The 21,169-nt window shown below is 35.3% G+C and overlaps 1 protein-coding gene across 1 annotated transcript in view; it reads left to right on the plus strand.

The window, feature by feature from the left end:
* The window catches only part of LOC125653646 (uncharacterized), a 276,533-nt gene that overhangs the window by 100,787 nt on the left and 154,577 nt on the right, over positions 1-21,169 (plus strand). Inside the window, exons 13-17 of the mRNA XM_056145758.1 lie at positions 3,774-3,905; positions 9,123-9,189; positions 13,401-13,551; positions 18,180-18,338; positions 18,690-18,800. Coding sequence (XP_056001733.1) covers positions 3,774-3,905; positions 9,123-9,189; positions 13,401-13,551; positions 18,180-18,338; positions 18,690-18,800 — 620 coding nt within the window. The remainder of the gene's footprint in view (positions 1-3,773; positions 3,906-9,122; positions 9,190-13,400; positions 13,552-18,179; positions 18,339-18,689; positions 18,801-21,169) is intronic.

Here is a 21,169-nt window from a genome sequence, read left to right on the forward strand (position 1 = left end):
ACTCTACTTCTATACAGTCCCTCAGACATGTAAACTCTACCTATACAGTCCCTCAGACATGTAAACTCTACCTATACAGTCCCTCAGACATGTAAAGTCTACCTTTATATAGTCCCTCAGACATGTAAACTCTACTTCTATACAGTCCCTCAGACATGTAAACTCTACCTATACAGTCCCTCAGACATGTAAACTCTACTTCTATACAGTCCCTCATACATGTAAACTCTACTTCTATACAGTCCCTCAGACATGTAAACTCTACCTATACAGTCCCTCAGACATGTAAACTCTACTTCTATACAGTCTCTCAGACATGTAAACTCTACTTCTATACAGTCCCTCAGACATGTAAACTCTACTTCTATACAGTCCCTCAGACATGTAAACTCTACTTCTATACAGTCCCTCAGACATGTAAACTCTACTTCTATACAGTCCCTCAGACATGTAAACTCTACCTCTATACAGTCCCTCAGACATGTAAACTCTACCTATACAGTCTCTCAGACATGTAAACTTTACTTCTATACAGTCTCTCAGACATGTAAACTTTACCTATACAGTCCCTCAGACATGTAAACTTTACTTCTATACAGTCTCTCAGACATGTAAACTTTACTTCTATACAGTCTCTCAGACATGTAAACTTTACTTCTATACAGTCCCTCAGACATGTAAACTCTACCTCTATACAGTCCCTCAGACATGTAACCTCTATACAGTCCCTCAGACATGTAAACTCTACCTATACAGTCCCTCAGACATGTAAACTCTACTTCTATACAGTCCCTCAGACATGTAAACTCTACCTCTATACAGTCCCTCAGACATGTAACCTCTATACAGTCCCTCAGACATGTAAACTCTATACAGTCCCTCAGACATGTAAACTCTACCTATACAGTCCCTCAGACATGTAAACTCTATCTATACAGTCCCTCAGACATGTAAAATCTACCTATACAGTCCCTCAGACATGTAAACTCTATACAGTCCCTCAGACATGTAAACTCTACTTCTATACAGTCCCTAAGACATTTTCAACTCTACCTATACAGTCCCTCAGACATGTAAACTCTATACAGTCTCTCAGACATGTAAACTCTACCTATACAGTCCCTAAGACATGTAAACTCTACCTATACAGTCCCTCAGACATGTAAACTCTACTTCTATACAGTCCCTCAGACATGTAAACTCTACCTATACAGTCCCTCAGACATGTAAAATCTACCTATACAGTCCCTCAGACATGTAAACTCTACTTCTATACAGTCTCTCAGACATGTAAACTCTACCTCTATACAGCCCCTCAGACATGTAAAATCTACCTATATACAGTCCCTCAGACATGTAAACTCTACTTCTATACAGTCCCTCAGACATGTAAACTCTACTTCTATACAGTCCCTCAGACATGTAAACTCTACTTCTATACAGTCCCTCAGACATGTAAACTCTACCTCTATACAGTCCCTCAGACATGTAAACTCTACCTATACAGTCCCTCAGACATGTAAACTCTACCTATACAGTCCCTCAGACATGTAAACTCTACCTATACAGTCCCTCAGACATGTAAACTCTACTTCTATACAGTCCCTCAGACATGTAACCTCTATACAGTCCCTCAGACATGTAAACTCTACCTCTATACAGTCCCTCAGACATGTAAACTCTACCTCTATACAGTCCCTCAGACATGTAAACTCTACTTCTATACAGTCCCTCAGACATGTAACCTCTATACAGTCCCTCAGACATATAAACTCTACCTCTATACAGTCCCTCAGACATGTAAACTCTACCTATACAGTCCCTCAGACATGTAAACTCTACTTCTATACAGTCCCTCAGACATGTAACCTCTATACAGTCCCTCAGACATGTAAACTCTACTTCTATACAGTCTCTCAGACATGTAACCTCTATACAGTCCCTCAGACATGTAAACTCTACCTATACAGTCCCTCAGACATGTAAACTCTACCTATACAGTCCCTCAGACATGTAAACTCTACTTCTATACAGTCCCTCAGACATGTAAACTCTACCTCTATACAGTCCCTCAGACATTTTAAACTCTACCTCTATACAGTCCCTCAGACATTTTAAACTCTACCTATACAGTCCCTCAGACATGTAAACTCTACTTCTATACAGTCCCTCAGACATGTAAACTCTACTTCTATACAGTCCCTCAGACATGTAAACTCTACTTCTATACAGTCCCTCAGACATGTAAACTCTACCTATACAGTCCCTCAGACATGTAAACTCTACCTCTATACAGTCCCTCAGACATGTAAACTCTACCTCTATACAGTCCCTCAGACATGTAAACTCTACTTCTATACAGTCCCTCAGACATGTAAAGTCTACCTTTATATAGTCCCTCAGACATGTAAACTCTACCTATACAGTCCCTCAGACATTTTCAACTCTACCTATACAGTCCCTCAGACATGTAAACTCTACTTCTATACAGTCCCTCAGACATGTAAACTCTACTTCTATACAGTCCCTCAGACATTTTCAACTCTACCTATACAGTCCCTCAGACATGTAAACTCTACTTCTATACAGTCCCTCAGACATGTAAACTCTACCTATACAGTCTCTCAGACATGTAACCTCTATACAGTCCCTCAGACATGTAAACTCTACTTCTATACAGTCCCTCAGACATGTAAACTCTACTTCTATACAGTCCCTCAGACATGTAAACTCTACCTATACAGTCTCTCAGACATGTAACCTCTATACAGTCCCTCAGACATGTAAACTCTACTTCTATACAGTCCCTCAGACATGTAAACTCTACTTCTATACAGTCCCTCAGACATGTAAACTCTACTTCTATACAGTCCCTCAGACATGTAAACTCTACCTATACAGTCCCTCAGACATGTAAACTCTACTTCTATACAGTCCCTCAGACATGTAAACTCTACCTATACAGTCTCTCAGACATGTAACCTCTATACAGTCCCTCAGACATGTAAACTCTACTTCTATACAGTCCCTCAGACATGTAAACTCTACCTATACAGTCCCTCAGACATGTAAACTCTACCTATACAGTCCCTCAGAACGAAGGGCAACACAAATACATTACTAAGTGAACGAAGGGCAACACAAATACACGTGCTAAGTGAAGGAAGTGGGACGGGTGAACGTACAATGAACCCAAGATGACTAATTGATTGGGAATGTCTCGTGTGTTTTCCTTGCATTGTACTTACTTCATAATCAGTTAAGAAAAAAGATATAAGTGAATTTAATCAATGAATCAATTTTGTTGTGCTGACATCGCCATGCAGAATAGATTACAAGCTTTTTCACATTTTGTTTTAAGAAGAAAAATAAAGACTAATGTAATGTATAGTGAGAAAGATGAAACATCTGTACATGTATGCATTCATGTTTCTTACAAGATATACATTTATTGAAATGCTATTGAATATTTCCTGTATGAAGAAATAATAGTTTGCATGTGATTAATCAAACAACAATTAATGATAAGAAAAATGATTAATGAATAATCCAAGAATTTGTTCAGCATTGTTTAACAATGATTAATGTTCAAAACATAATGATATTCGAAAATTACTAAAGTATTCTTAATTTATTGAACAGTATAACTGTATGTGATATAAATGTTATATGCTCTATGTTTTATAACCCGATAAATCATTTCATCATTTCATTTATTGACTATTTTTAAGGGGATGCATTTTTCATAACAGTATACTTTGTTTTTTGAATAGCTCCAGTGGTCCTGAACGGAATTCAGTGGTCGGGGAAGCTGGACTCATTGTTTAAACGAAACAGGAAGCAGTTTTCGGACCTACGATGGCAGTACTTCTGTAGTGCGGATGGGTTTCTCCGAGTTTACCCAGGTATTAATCTGATAAAGGATCATATATGACATGAAAATTGTGTCATGATTTCAAAAATTAAATTTTTAAACCATAGTTTATGCTATTTTTAGCTCACCTGAGCTGAAAGCTCAAGTGAGCTTTCTGATCACCCGTATTCCGGCGTCTGTCCGTCCGTCCATCTGTCCGTCTGTAAACTTTTCACATTTTCAACTTCTTCTCAACAACCACTGGGCCAATTTCAACCAAAGTTGGCACAAAACATCCTTAGGTAAAGGGAATTCTAATTTGTTAAAATAAAGGGCCAGGCCACCTTCCAAGGGGAGATAATCAAGAAAAGGTAAAAATAGGGTAGGGTCATTAAAAAATCTTCTTCTCAAGAACCACTGGGCCAGAAAAGATGAAATTTATATGAAAGCTTCCTTATATAATGCAGATTCTAAATTGTTAAAATCATGGCCCCCGGGGGTCAGATGGGGCCACAATAGGGGATCAAAGTTTTACATACAAATATATAGGAAAAATCTTTAAAAATCTTCTTCTCAAGAACCACTGAGCCAGAAAAGCTGAGATTTATATGAAAGCTTCCTTATATAATGCAGATTCTAAATTGTTAAAATCCTGGCCCCCGGGGGTCGGATGGGGCCACAATAGGGGACCAAAGTTTTACATACAAATATATAGGGAAAATCTTTAAAAATCTTCTTCTCAAGAACCACTGAGCCAGAAAAGCTGAGATTTATATGAAAGCTTCCTTATATAATTCAAATTCTAAATTGTTAAAATCCTGGCCCCCGGGGGTCGGATGGGGCCACAATAGGGGATCAAAGTTTTACATACAAATATATCGGGAAAATCTTTAAAAATCTTCTTCCCAAGAACCACTGAGCCAGAAAAGCTGAGGTTTATATGAAAGCTTCCTGATATAGTACAGATTCTAAATTGTTAAAATCATGACCCCCGGGGGTCGGATGGGGCCACAATAGGGGGTCAAAGTTTTTTTTTTTTTTTTTTTTTTTTTTTTTTTTTTGTTGTTGATATAGTGCAGATTCAAGTTTGTTAAAATCATGGACCCCGGGGATTGGATGGGGCCTCAAGGGGGGCATCAAAGTTTTACATACAAATTTATAGGAAAAATCTTTTAAAATCTTCTTCTCAAGAACCACTGAGCCAGAAAAGCTGAGATTTATATGAAAGCTTTCTGATATAGTGCAGATTCAGGTTTGTTAAAATCATGCCATAATAGGGACTACGGTTTTACATGCAAATAGATATGGAAAATCTTCTGATATGGACCGAGGTGACTCAGGTGAGCGATGTGGCCCGTGGGCCTCTTGTTTTTTTTATCCCAACTGAGCTGAAAAGTGTTGTTGTTGATGTAAACTTTTCATATTTTTGACTTATATAAAACCACTTGGTTAATTTCAACTAAACTTGCTACAAAGCAAAGGATCATGCTTCCTTCCAAAGAGTGATACAATTAAGTTGTGTAAAAATCTTCTCCTCAAGTACTAAAAAGGCTTAGAAGCTTCTTTATGAAGATTTAAGTTTTCCCAAACCATGAGCTTTGGTGCCAGGGTTGTGCCACCATGGGGGTTAAATCTTTACATAGAAATATGATAAATATACTATAAAAATTCTAATAAAAGTCTTCAGTTTAAGAGCAACAATGGTATAATTTTTCAAATTGATATCATCCTCATGTAGTTTTTTCATACCTTGACTCCAGCCAAGGGTTCTAAGTTTGGCATAGAAATATAAGAATTTTTTTTTTTGAGATCTTTTTATGAGCAACAAGAGTACAATTTGTTTTTTTTTTTTTTTTAAATTGATATCTGCATACTGTTTAGATTCCTGCTTGTCAGCATCATGACTGCCGGGGCCCACAATGGAGGTTCCTTCCTACCTTAGGTTTTACCTAGAAATATCATTATATGGCAATTCTGTAAAAATCTTTTAAAGAACCAAGTATTTGAAATATATAAAATCAATATGTAAGCATCCTGATATGGAATAGAATTTAAATTGTTCACAGTGTGATTTTCTGAGGCAGGATGGAGTTTAGAGTTTAGTCAGTTCTTTTTTTTTTGTTGTTGTTTTTTTTTGTTTTTTTTTTTTATTTCACTCAATCGACATACATTAGTCAGTTCTTAATGCAAGCATCTTCATACAGTGTATATTCAGATTGGTCACCTCTGGTTCCAGGGCGGGATCTTAAAAGGGTTCTGAATCATAAGTCATACATTGGATTATATAGAAAGAAAATGTTAAGAGTAAAAAATTGCTTGATATGAACATTAGGTTATATAGAAAGAAAGTGTTAGAGTTAAAATTTACTTGAAATGAACAACACAATAGTGCAATTCATCAAATAAGTAAGCCAGAGAGTGGTTACAATAGGGGGGATTAAAGCTTTACCCAGAGAGTGGCTACAATAGCAGGTAAATAAGTAAGCCAGAGAGTGGCTACAATAGCAGGTAAATAAGTAAGCCAGAGAGTGGCTACAATAGCAGGTAAATAAGTAAGCCAGAGAGTGGCTACAATAGCAGGTAAATAAGTAAGCCAGAGAGTGGCTACAATAGCAGGTAAATAAGTAAGGCAGAGAGTGACTACAATAAGGGAGGGGGGTAAATAAGTAAGGCAGAGTGGCTACAATAGGGGGTTAAAGCTTTAGCCAGAGAATGGCTACAATAGGGGGGTTGTGTTAATAAGTAAGCCAGAGAGTGGCTACAATGGGGGGGGGGGGTTAAAGCTTTAGCCAGAGAGTGGCTACAGTAGGGGGTTGAAGCTTTGCATAGCAATATATGAAAACATGTTCTTCTCAAACATAGTCTAGTAGAATTATTAATGTCATATGCAAAAATCTTCATGCAGTATTTACATGTATACAAGTTGATTGAAACTAATCCCTTGTGTCCAGGCCTGGATTTCTCAAAATAAACAAAATTTGGACTTACAGTGGTTCAGGTGAGTGTTGTGGTCCATGCAGGATCACCTGAGTAAATTGTAACCATTAAAATCAATTGAAGGTCACTGGTCAGCATCCATCATGTATGAACATCATTTGCAACTTCTTCACAGAAACCACATGACTCGTCTGTATGTTGACCTTAAGTAGTATGTCAAGCATTGGTTGGGGAAGGGAAACGCTCAGAAATCGTGAATTTGTTATAATGAGCACGGAGCCTCTAATGGAATTATTAAACTAATACAAGTTTATGTCCATGAAGGAAACATGATTATACCTATCAATTATGGTCATTATGAAATATAGTTAAGTCTCCCAAACGAAGTTTTTGCTCGGTTCTTATTCTTCTTCTTCAACTTCTTTCTCGCGCTTAAAACTGTCTGACACCATTCTCCGTAATCAGTTGCAGAAAAGTTTCTGTTTTCAGATTGAAGGGGGTTAGGGTACATTTGGGGGGGGGGGGGGGGGGGATCAAATGGGGTGGGGTTTAACATAGAACTCTATGGGGGAAAATTAATTCCAAAATTCAACAGATATAACTGGACAGATATGATAGAGTTCTGGGGTCTTCGGAAATGAAAGGAGAATGATAGGGCCTACAAATTAGGTTCAAGGTCAATTGATTCCAGTGACCTTGACCTCTGACCATGAACATAAAAACTGGTATGACTTTTAAAAGAAGCAGGACTAAAAGTGACAGCTTCAGAAATAACAAAAGGATGACAGAACATACAAACTAGTATCAAGGTCAAGTGACTCCAATGACTTTGACCTTTGACCTTAGAACATAAAATTGGTATTACTTAAAGGGACTGATTCACGATTTCCCCTCAAATTTTGTTTTTCATTTTAAATGATCACAATCTATACAGTATAATATGTTTAGAAGATTTCACAAAAAATAAGGTTATTCATCATGACAGAAGCTCATTATAGAGAGTTTATTATTTGTTTTGAAAACAAAGATTTGGGTGTGTTATTGTTTACGAAGTTTTCAAAATAAATGGATATTGATCTAAGTATATTATTTATATCACATCTCAAGTATAATTTAGGTAAAATGTGTCATTTAAAAGTTAAAATTTGTGATTGCACAAATTGAAGATTCTTTAAATTACGAAATTTCACTGGTTTGTTTGTTTACATAAAAAGACTCGAGTCTTTGTTTACATAACACAGAATCAAAGCTAAAATATTGCTCTTATCCTTGCATTGAGATGGTCCAAATTTTGGTTGTCAACATTAAATGAGTTACAATTTTAAATTCTAACATAAAAAATGAAAAATATTTGTTTCGAAAATCGTGCTCCAGTCCCTTTAAGAATCAGGTCTGATAGAGACATGGGGTCTTCAAAAATGATGAAAGGATGATGGGATCTACAAATTGATATCAAGGTCTGACCTTGAACATATAAACTCATATAAATTTAGAATTGGAATTGATATAGACATGGGACCTTCAGAAATGAAAAGAGCATGATAAGATCTAGTATCAAGGTCCAATGACCTTGACCTCTGACCTTTAAGTACAAGCCCATATAATTTCAGAGCTGGAATCGATAGAGACTTTGGATCTTCAGAAATGATAAAAGGATGTAGTGACCTAGAAACTAGTATCTCCAGTGACCTTTGACCTTGATCATAAAAACTTGTATAACTTTAGAACTGGGACTGATAGAGACATGGGATCATCAAAAATGATGAGAGGATGTTGGGACCTACAAACTATAGGATCAAGATCAAGTGACACCAGTTTTACTGAAGGACAAAGGGGGATTTTTTTTGAAAAATTGCAAAATCAAAGTCTTCATGATTTAGATCTTTAAATAAAGTTAAAATTGGTATGGATTTTGTCAAGGGAGGAAATTAGTAGTACTCAGATAAAGCCACATTTATACAACCAGTATTTTGTTTTGGAGACTTTTTATAATTGGTAGATTATAATCATATCTTGTCACCCTTGAAGTGAGGCAGAATTAATTACCAGTTGCAAAAATTGAGTTGTTAAAATATGGGAAAATAAGTGACATTATACAACCCCACACCAACCTCCACTCCCCAGATACATCAACAACAACAGAAAAAGAAAACCACTTGAAATTTTAGTTTCATCTTTTGTAGTTGATTTTGAATTGCATTCTTGTTTCGTAACAATATTATTATAATAAATTTTGATTTTGAATTGCATTCTTGTTTCTTAACAATATTATTATATTAAAAGTATGAAATAAACTGTTTGGTACCTGTACAATCTGTTTGATCTTCTCCAGGTATTAAGTGGCCTGTCAACAATGGGGAGGACAGTGTGGATATGTACGACTGTAGAGTCAGGAGCTGGTACAGTTTTATTTATCTCATATCATCTGATTCCTAGTCTTACAACTGTAGAGTCAGGAGCTGGTACAGTTTTATTTATTTATCTCTTATCATCTGATTCCTAGTCTTAGGACTGCAAGAGTCAGGAGCTGGTACAGTTTTATTTATCTCATATCATCTGATTCCTAGTCTTACGACTGTAGAGTCAGGAGCTGGTACAGTTTTATTCATTTATCTCGTATCATCTGATTCCTAGTCTTACGACAGTAGAGTCAGGAGCTGGTACAGTTTTATTTATTTATCTCTCATCATCTGATTCCTAGTCTTACGACTGTAGAGTCAGGAGCTGGTACAGTTTTATTCATTTATCTCGTATCATCTGATTCCTAGTCTTACGACTGTAGAGTCAGGAGCTGGTACAGCTTTATTTATTTATCTCTTATCTCCCCGAACTACTGCATGACCACTTGCTACTATTTTTTGAAAGATAAAGATTGCAAACATGAAAACTCATTACTTCTCTCCTCAAAAGATATACAGTCCCAGAAATGATCTACTTTCCCACTTGAACAGTGAACACACAATGGATGAACGCATGTAGAGTGAACGGTGAACGCAAAGTGAACAATAAGCGCACGGTGAAATCAAAGTGAACAGTGAATGCATGATGAACGCAAGATGGTCTATTCATTTGGAATGTTTCCGATTTTTCCCTTGGGTTGTACTTATTTTATAATCAGGTAGGGAATATATATAAATCGGAGAATAAGTAAAAAATAAAACTGATTTGGGAACTGCATGTACTACAGTTCTGAATATGTTCAATCTAAACAAAGCATAGTAGATCTTTGTGCAAGTACTGGATGTATATTTCTCAGGAAATGAACATAAATTTCATATAAATGTACACACAGCAACCACACACAAAGAAAAGAAAATTCCTTATGTACATTGTTTACAGTATTACATGTACAGATACATGTATACATGGAAAAGTAAAAAAAAAAAAAAAGATTTATAATAATTTTTTAGAATTCTTGGCGTTTTCATATATATCATGAATATTGGTGCATCATCTCGGTATACTACATGTATTACATTTCAATGATACATAGTATTTAATTTCTTAATAGAAGAGTATAAAAAATGTATGTGAAAAACACTGATAGTCTAGTAATTAGCACTGTAGCTACATTAAGAATTTACAGGTGCACATGCATGATTTCAAAATTTACCAGCGCGGTTGTTTGGATTACATGTAATTAAAAAACACCCCCGAAAGGAGTCAAGATATATGCATTAAACAAACAACCCAGCCGGTATAGGTACCTGTACCTCGTGTAGACACCTGAACCCTTCTAAATACTAAATATAAATGGTTTATTCCCACTTAGATTTTACATGATTCACTATTATACTGCATGTACAGTATGTATATCAACCTGCGGAAATAATCCCAGAATTAATGTACATACACAGTAATTAGTATGACCATGAATTACACTTAAATTTTGCAATACATGTATTTGTATATTTTTGATGCAGATAAAACTGTTTATTGTACTGAACTACACATTGAATATCTTAAAGAATCTATTTTTTGTGGGGCAGAAATATACAAAAAAAATTACATCTTTATATCGGAAACAAACGATACAAAAGTTTCAAATTTGGCAAAAGGAATGAATATAATTATTGACAATGTCTTTCATAAATATACACTGTAGGTGTACAATAATCAGAAATATTTGTCAAATCATTGAAATGTAGCATTGGCTTTTTTTTTTGAGAGGGGGGGGGGGGGGGGATTTACTTGTCTAAAATACTTGTCATGTAAAACAAAATGATAATAATAATAAATTGTGCTTTTGCCCAAACTTGAAAATGCTAAAATGATAATTTGGAGGGGGATGAGGTATTTTTATTAATAGAAACTGCCTCTCTTTCTTTTCTTTTTTTTGTACATATACCGGCACTCATCCTCCGATATGTGTACATGCACGAGGGCTGTTCGATATTTAATGTGTATTGTACCACAGCGCGATAACGCTTTGCACGATTTCATGGATGATGATACTCTTGAATATAGCTCTATTCAATAGTGGATGTCCCCCAAGTAAATTTTAAGTGGACATCTCCCCAGTAAATTTTAAGTGGTCATCTCCCCAGTAAATTGTAAGTGGATATCTCCCCAGTAAATTGTAAGTGGATCGACATCTCCCTAGTAAATTGTAAGTGGATGTCTCCCCAGTAAATTGAAAATGGACATCTCCCCAGTAAATTGTAAGTGGACATCTCCCCAGTAAATTGTAAGTGGATATCTCCCCAAAAAATTGTAAGTGGACGTCTCCCCAGTAAATTGTAAGGGGACGTCTCCCCAGTAAATTGTAAGTGGACGTCTCCCCAGTAAATTGTAAGTGGACGTCTCCTAGTAAATTGTAAGTGGACGTCTCCCCAGTAAATTGTAAGTGGACGTCTCCCCAGTAAATTGTAAGTGGACGTCTCCCTAGTAAATTGTAAGTGGAAATCTCTCCAGTAAATTGTAAGTGGACGTCTCCCCAGTAAATTGTAAGTGCACGTCTCCCCAGTAAATTGTAAGTGGACGTCTCCCTAGTAAATTGTAAGTGGACATCTCCCCAGTCAATTTTAAGTGGACGTCTTCCTAGTAAATTGTAAGTGGACGTCCCCCCAGTAAATTGTAAGTGTTTAACACATATAGACACTTTGTTTAAATATAATAGCTGCATATTATGTACACAATCTACATGCATATTGTTTGTTTCCAGAGCAGTCTCAAATTCAAATTCTTGGTCACCAATCTATGCTTATCTAATCATACTTTGTTCTTAGAAATATGGTTGCTATGAATTTTGAGTGTCTGAAATATTTCTGATCGTTTGTTCAGAAGAACTTTATGTCATACCAATGAATTCATAAAGAGTGTTCCTCCGCAAGGGATTTGAAAAGAAGTGCCAGCACTGTATTATATTCAATCTAAAATGGTTGACCCAGATTCCCCATGGTATAATTGCTTTAATACAACATGCAACCGGTTTATGCCTTATTGAGTAAAGGCTGATGTCTGTTGCATAAATCTTTTGGACAAAATTAAAAATGGACACTCAACTTGCACTCGAAGTCTTTTCAATGTATTAAGCTACCAACGTACATAGCCTATCAAAACAGTATTTATTTAAGTGACCTTTGTATTATGATATGTTTTTTCTGTTATGACACAGAATTTAGGTCCTATTAACTTACGTACTTTACAATACAAATTTCAGTGAATTGCATGGTCTTACAGGTATACACTTTTGAAGTACACAAAAACTAATTAATTTCAACATTTTATAACATTTTAGATGAATTGTATGCCCTTTACAGTGTGATTTCAAGTATTTAAACTTCAAGTATTTTGTTCTATATTTTGCAGTGGATGGTTTTTTTAGTTGCCACCGTTTTGGAAATTGCAGTACAATTTTTTCTTTTTCATTGTGGTTTCTATTTGCAATTGTTTCATCATTGATGATATACCAACTTCTAAGATTGATACCAGGAATTTTATGGATTAAGTGAAAAAAAAAATACTTTGGAGAAGGGTTTTTATACAGCTGTTATTAGACGGGACGTATTATGTTATAGCGCTGTCCGTGTGTCTGTCTGGAAAACATGACCTCGGATCGACGGACAGCAAGTCCATCCGAGGTCATGTTTTCCAGACTTTTTTCTGTAACGGATGTGTGTACAACTCTTAAATTTGGTTACGATTTCTCCCTCAAGAAGCATAAGGGTGATTTTGCATTTCAGCTGGATTGGCCCGTTTGTCCATGACCTAGTAAGACTTGATGTGAAAAATTTATCAAACGTGAAATTTTTTTTTGGTTATAGAAAAAGGTACCTTAATTTACAAGTTGTAAATCATGGGGCCAAAACATGTTGAAATATGCGGAACTCAATGGTGACACAAATAATTATTGCTTTAAGCATGATTATTTTAGAAACAAACAACTGATTACTGATTACAATGTAAATGATGGGATTGTTTAATTTTAAAATGGATTTTCAGAATAGAAAATGGCAATTATAACATCAAAGTATTTCTTTCAAGGGAAATTAAGGATAGAGTTTATGGCTCCCTACAGTTCAAACACAGAAGGTGTTGATATTAATTGCTGGTTGCATCAGATAATATACTCCCAATGTTACTTGACAATACTGTTTCTGTTCTAAAGGTATATTAAGGCAGCCAGCTCTCCCAAGAATATAGTAATACTGGTAGACACCAGTGGCAGCATGAAAGGCCGGCGAAGAATTATCACTGGCAAAACCATTCAGAAATTACTGGAGACACTCAGTGATGAAGACAACTTCAATATCATTACTGTAAGTTACAGGAGAGGACCATAATGTACTGAGTAAATACACTCAAATCAATCAAATCCCACCCCCCAAAAAATATAAATATAGATTAAAAAAAATTATGTATTGATTACATTTGGATGCTTATAGATTAATTAACTCATTTGGGAAGCCTCTATCAAATTTGAAATACAGATGAGAGCATGATGACTTGGAAAGAATGTTCAAATTTTGTTTTCGTTGACCTTTGTGTAATCTTGACCTCATTTTTCTGGAATTTTCATTTATCACCTTCCTGACTAACCTGGTGGAGAATGCCTTCATTCATCCTCAGACTGTGTTAGGAGTACTTATATTTCATTTATAGTTATACAGTGGAACCCCGTTATTACGTTTTCCATTTTGTCACGATAAAATAACGTAATACCGGGGGCAACGTAATAAACGTTCCCAGTGAAATCCGTTAAAAATATCATTTGGAAATTGTATATCGTCCGTTGGTACTCCGTGAAGGGGTGTGTGAATATATCTTTACTGTTTCTTTGTTTAAAAGACTATTATACTTTGTTTTATTTACATTTTATCTTTAATGTCCGTAATTCTTCATGTTCTTATCCCTTTTCTTTATTTCTGGTGTAGGATACATAAGGATGTTTTGATAAACGTTGTTTTTTCTGCATTCGTTTGGACCGCCATTTTGTTCAACTTTAAAACAATGCGTTCATGTAAATTTCTATCAATAACTCGTTCCGGTTCGTATTCAACATTCGTATTAAAAAAATAACAAAACATCGTTTTATTAAGTTCTCTAATTACACAATACACAACACAATAAAAAAAAATCCCACCCCAAAACAACAAAACTATAGACACAAAACGCACACGATACCCAACACTTACACACTTTTCTCACCAACGATAAACACAGAGAACAATTTAAGCGCAATCCACATAAAAAAAAAATATAATGATGCACGAAGATTTCATTTATAACGCTAAATGATGGCACTAAAATCACGTGCGCATCAAGGGATTTTAGAATATTCACTGAGGTAAATGCCGTGCGCGAATCGGCCGATAACACAGGACAGTTTGATTGGTGTATGTATGGACGAGATTTATGAACATGTCCAAACAACGGACAATTTTTTAATTAACCACCTTTCGTCACCTATGTCCAAGCAGTTACCCAAGCGGTTTTAACAATGCTACGATAAATCTTGTCTTTCATGTTCGGTACCAAAGCTGTCCGTAAATAGAGTTTTAATAGCGAAGGTAATCACACTATACTGAACACTCAGGTGGTTGAGAAATTATTTCTTCGATTATCAAAATATGAAAAATGAAGTAAATTTCATAGAGTACAATGTCTAAATAAACATTATTTAATTGTTTATCACTGGTTTCGATACGAGGTATTCACCTGTATTGATGTCGCTAGATCTATCGAAGCGTGATCAGTCAAGCGTCTCTAATCCCCAAACAGACCAGGAAATTTACGTGGTGACTGCCTCAGACAGTCAAGGTGTGAATGGCTTATTATTTTGAGAATCATTATTGAATAATTAGGAGTTTATTACGTTTTTGTCGGAATTTTTACAACATAATACCGAGTCCCGGCATCTTAGGGCAACGTAATAACGAGGTCTATTTTATATAGGTTTGTTAAGAAATGGTTTTGTGCTTTGAAATTCCAACGTAATATGCGGACTAACGTATTAAAGGGGGAACGTAATAACGGGGTTCCACTGTATTTTCTTCAGGATGATTTATACTCCTGAAGAAGTAAAGAAACTAGTTGAGTATACTCAGTCGGCTTTGTGATATTTTTAGCTGGAAGCTCAAGTGAGCTATTCTGATCACTTCTTGTCTGTCATCTGTCTGTCCTAATAAACTTGTCACATTTTCATCTTCTTCTCCAGAACCACTGGGCCAATTTCAACCAAATTTGGTACAAATCATTCATGGTTGAAGGGGATTCAAGTTTGTTCAAATGAAGAGCTATGTCCCCTTCAAAGGGGGAGGTAATCATGAAAATGCAAAAATAGGGTGGGTCATTTAAAAATCTTCACAAGAACCACTGGGCCAGAAAAGCTGAAATTTACATGAAAGCTTCCTGACATAGTGGAGATTCAATTTTGTTAAAAGTCATGACCCTCAGGGTATGTAGGGGCCACAGTAGGGGATCAAAGTTATACATTCGAATATATAAAGAAAATCTGTAAAAATCTTCTTCTCAAGAACCACTGGGCCATAAGAGTGGAGATTTACCTGAAAGGTCCTGATATAAAGTAGATTCCCCGAGAGTAGGGTGAGGTCACAATAGGGGATCAAGGTTTGCATGCAGATATTCAGGAAAATCTTCTCCAGAACCACTAGGCCAAATTCAGTCAAACTTGAAACAAATCATCCTTGGTTGAAGGTGATTCAAGTTTGTTGAAAGAAAGGGTCATGCCCCATTCAAAGGGGGGATACTCACAAAATTGAAAAATAGTGTGGGGTCATTTAAAAATATTCCTTAAAGGGACAGATTTTACCCAAAATTTTGTTTTTCACTTTTAATGATCAAAATCTACTGTCTAATGTGTTTGAAAGATTTCAAATGAAAATTAAGGTTATGCATCAACACAGAAGCTCATTTTAAAGAGTTTATTATTTGTTTTGTAAACAAAGATTGCGGTATGCTATTATTTACGAAATTTTCAAAAGAAATGGATATCGATCTAAGTTTATTATATCTTTCACATTTCAAGCATTTTTGGGGTAAAATGTGTCATCTAAAAGTTAAAATTTGTGACTATGCCAAATTAAGATGAATTATATTACAAAATCAATATTTCACTAGTTTGTATATACATAAAAAGACGAGAGTCTTTGTTTACATAACACAGATTTAAGGCTAAAATATTGCTTTCATTCTTGCATTCAGGTCAAAATTTTGGCTGTCAACATTAAATGAGTTATATATTTTTAATGTTTAACATCAAAAATGAAAAATATTTTTATCAAAAATCGTGAACCAGTCTCTTTTAGAACCACTGGGCCAGAAAAGCTGAAATTTACATGAAAGCTACCTGACAGTGCAGATTCAAGTTTGTTGAAATCATGACCCTAGGGTTAGGGTGGGACCACAATAGGGGATCAAAGTATTACATGCGAATATAAAGGGAATCAATGCCTGTCTTCAAGGGCATATGATAATAAATGAATTTGTAGTCAAGTTTGATAATTAAGTTTGATAACTGATGAATTTTTAGTCGTTACCTTTGAAGAGTTTTTTCTGAACCAAGCTGCTTGTATAATGATAGTTTTGTTCAAGCTTGTTTATTGCTAGGAACTGCTGCTCGGGAGAGTGAAGTACTGGCCCATGGGCCTCTTGTTCCAATTGGATTTAATCATAATTAGTCAATGAAATGTTACACTGAATTCACTGGGTAATTATTTAGCAAACACCTAAGTTCTTGTAAGATTTGTGATATATATGATGGTATAATAAGAAGCTAATTTGTTTAAAAGTACATTGGTTTAGAAATAGGTTTATCACAAAATACATAAATATGATCAATTTTGAAGGTTTACATGTAGTAAAATGCGGTATGCAAGTGGGTTGAAATGTTAATCAAATTTTTCCTCTTTTGATATTCAACTTGCACAAATCAAGACACTAAGAATCCTGTGTATATCAAAAGTATACACATCAAGCATGATCTCTTGGCCAGGCCAATTCCAGATGAATAACAAAGGCCATAGATAAGCTACTCCCACATTCAGTAATCCATGAAGAAACCATGTGACATTTTTGGGGTCTTTAACAATCTTTTCTGTTGGGACATCTAGCAGACAACATGTGTGTATAGGTAGGATGAGCATTTAGAATGCCTCTCTGAAAATTGTGAATTTTACGGCCTCTGTTGCTAGGGTGGGTTTTATGGTTCATATAGTGAAGATGTAAAAGTTATACGGTACCAATTTTGATGCACCAGATGTGCATTTCGACAAATAATGTCTCTTCAGTGATGCTCTGAAGCCGAAATTTTGGAAATTCAAAATGACAAAAAACATGTAAAAACTAAAAGGAAAACTAGAGTGCCAAAAAAAAACTGGAGCCAAATTCGTCCAAGAGACAGAGCTATGCATGAGGGAGATATCATCCTTAATTTTGAAATGAATTTCTAAATTTTAACACTGCAATTAAATATACATCCGTATTTTCAAGCTAGTAACGAAGTACTTAGCTACTGGGCTGTAGAGACCCTCGGGAACTAACAGTCCACCAGCAGAGGCCTCGACCCAGGGGTCATAATGTAAAAGTTATACGGTACCAATTTTGATGCACCAGATGCACATTTCGACAAATAATGTCTCTTCAGTGATGCTCAAGCCGAAATTCAAAATGACAAAAAACTTGTAAAAGCTAAAAGGAAAACTAGAGTGCCAAAAAGATGCATTATTCAAAGTTGTTCTATATATACAGTACTGAGTATTCAAAATTATTCTTAATAATGAGCAGAATTAGGAAATTCATGGCCTCTGGGTCAGGGGTCTGGCGACAGGGTGGGGCTCTAGTCTATGACTCAGAGTTAAAATTCATTAATTCTTAAAATCTCTGTCTCAATAGAATATTGATATATATATATATATTTTTTTTTCAGTATTCAGACAAGCCAGAGTACCTAGATAGTTGTTTTAATGGTACATTAATGCAGGCCAACATACAGAACAAACAGAGGGCCGTCAAACTGTTTAAGGAACTGCAAATGAAGGAAAAAGGGGAGTTAAATCTTGCACTTAAGGAAGCTTTCAAACTCTTTGTAAGTCAATATCTTCATTATACACACTGTGACCATTAATTTATAGGAGGTGGAAATTTGATTAATTTGACAAGAAATGAACAGAATAAAGAATACCATTTTGTTTAAATCTCATAAGTTTAGAAATCATTTCGGATTGGGTAGTAATGGTATTTTGTAGAAGAAAGTAGTGTATCAGAGCTCTAATTTACAATACGGATAAGATATCAATATTTTATCAAGGTTTCTAACTTGTTAAATTAAAGATTGAACAGCTTTTGTATGTCCTCGAAAACAATTTTATTAAGAGCTAAGTCCAATTACTTGAGAGGTTTTGAGTTAATTTGATCCTGTAGTATCAATTACCCACAGAAAAATAACAATGGAGCAGAGCGATGCAACAAGGCCATAATGCTGATCTCAGATGGACCGACAGAAACATTCAAAGAAATCTTCGAGGAGTATAATTGGCCAAATAAAACTGTGAGTGGAGAAGACTGTATGCTTTAAAGTGTCCTTCTTTCTCTTCTCAAAGCAAAGTTTTGAATTCCCTTGGGAAATTATCACAAAATGACAGTCACGAAATTTCTTTGGGCTAAAAGTCTGTTTGCAGTATATTTTGATTCATACATATAATGAATGTTTTTATGTTGGAGTATATATTCTTATTCCCATGAGTGGGTAATTATTTCTGGTCTGGAAAATGTTTAGCTGAATCAAAGAATGAAGACTGGCAGTAAAGAAACGGAGGGAGAGGATCCATAGAAAAATCTATTAACAATGTATCAATGAAATTTTCCAACGCAAAATTATTTGCCACTAGGGATAGAAATTGGGCAGCTGTGGATAAATGAAGCAGATAGTGGGGTGCTAGCATTTATTTTCATTATTAATGCTAGCTGTTGTACAAGGTATGGCTGCATATATGCCAAATTGAAGACATTAAGTCAAAAATATACTGTAAAGTCATTTTCTGGAGGGTTAATCTATGCTGATTTGTGGTATGGACTTTTCCTTTGAATTTAAATCCTCCACAAACTACCATATAAGCACATTGTCAAACCACAAAAATATAACGTTAAGGAAAATCCAAATATGAAGATCCATTAGAGTATTCAGTGAGTTCACTCCTATTCACATAAATTTCTTAATCATTAAAAAGAAACGATCTTTACTGTAAATAATGTTCATGTAAGTGTAGTCTGTATCTATTATAATGTTTGAGACTGTAAGTATAGCTCGTAATTATTATAATGTTTGAGACTAAGTGTAGCTCGTAATTATTAATAATGTTTGAGACTGTAAATGTCGCTCGTAATTATTATAATGTTTGAGACTGTAAGTGTAGCTTGTATGTATTATAATGTTTGAGACTGTAAGTGTAGCTTGTATCTATTATAATGTTTGAGACTGTAAGTGTAGCTTGTATCTATTATAATGTTTGAGACTGTAAGTGTAGCTTGTATGTATTATAATGTTTGAGACTGTAACTGTAGCTTGTATCTATTATAATGTTTGAGACTGTAAGTGTAGCTTGTATGTATTATAATGTTTGAGACTGTAAGTGTAGCTTGTATCTATTATAATGTTTGAGACTGCAAGTGTAGCTTGTATCTATTATAATGTTTGAGACTGCAAGTGTAGCTTGTAATTATTATAATGTTTGAGACTGTAAGTGTAGCTTGTATCTATTATAATGTTTGAGACTGTAAGTGTAGCTCATAATTATACCCCCCGCAACAAGTTGGGGGGGGGGGGGGTATACTGGAATCGGGTTGTCCGTCTGTCTGTCCGTCCGTCTGTCTGTAGACGCAATGGTTTCCAGGCTCTAAAGCATTATCCTTTCCACCTACCGTCACCATATCATATATATGGACTACCCATGGGATGAAGATGTTCCCTATTGATTTTGGGGTCAAAAGGTCAAGCGCACTGGACATTGAAGTAGGAATATGGTTTCCGGGCTCTAAAGCGTTATCCTTTCCACCTACAGTCACCATATCATACATATGGACTACCCTTGGGATGAAGATGTTCCCTATTGATTTTGGGGTCAAAAGGTCAAAGGTCACGTGCACTGGACATCGAAGTAGCAATATGGTTTCCATTTAAATTCTTTAATGGCTTTTTTCATCGCATGGAGATGCTGTGTTCCTAGATACCTTTTGGATCATAATACTGAAGTTTTACCTATTACCAACACCCTTTGGGAGATTGGGGTAAGTGGGGGGTATTCTTAGTGAGCATTGCTCACAGTACCTTTTGTTATTATAATGTTTGAGACTAAGTGTAACTCGTAATTATTATAATGTTTGAGACTAAGTGTAGCTCGTAATTATTATAATGTTTGAGACTGTAAGTGTAGCTCGTAATTATTATAATGTATGAGACTGCAAGTGTAGCTTGTAATTATTATAATGTTTGAGACTGTAAGTGTAGCTTGTATCTATTATAATGTTTGAGACTGTAAGTGTAGCTTGTATGCATTATAATGTTTGAGACTGTAAGTGTAGCTTGTATCTATTATAATGTTTGAGACTGTAAGTGTAGCTTGTATGTATTATAATGTTTGAGACTGTAAGTGTAGCTTGTATCTATTATAATGTTTGAGACTGTAAGTGTAGCTTGTATGTATTATAATGTTTGAGACTGTACGTGTAGCTTGTATGTATTATAATGTTTGAGACTACAAGTGTAGCTTGTATCTATTATAATGTTTGAGACTGTAAGTGTAGCTTGTATGTATTATAATGTTTGAGACTGTAAGTGTAGCTTATATCTATTATAATGTTTGAGACTGTAAGTGTAGCTTATATCTATTATAATGTTTGAGACTGTAAGTGTAGCTTGTA

This window comes from Ostrea edulis, chromosome 7 (genome assembly GCF_947568905.1).
Source record: "Ostrea edulis chromosome 7, xbOstEdul1.1, whole genome shotgun sequence".
In the NCBI taxonomy this organism is placed as follows: Eukaryota; Metazoa; Mollusca; class Bivalvia; order Ostreida; family Ostreidae; genus Ostrea; species Ostrea edulis.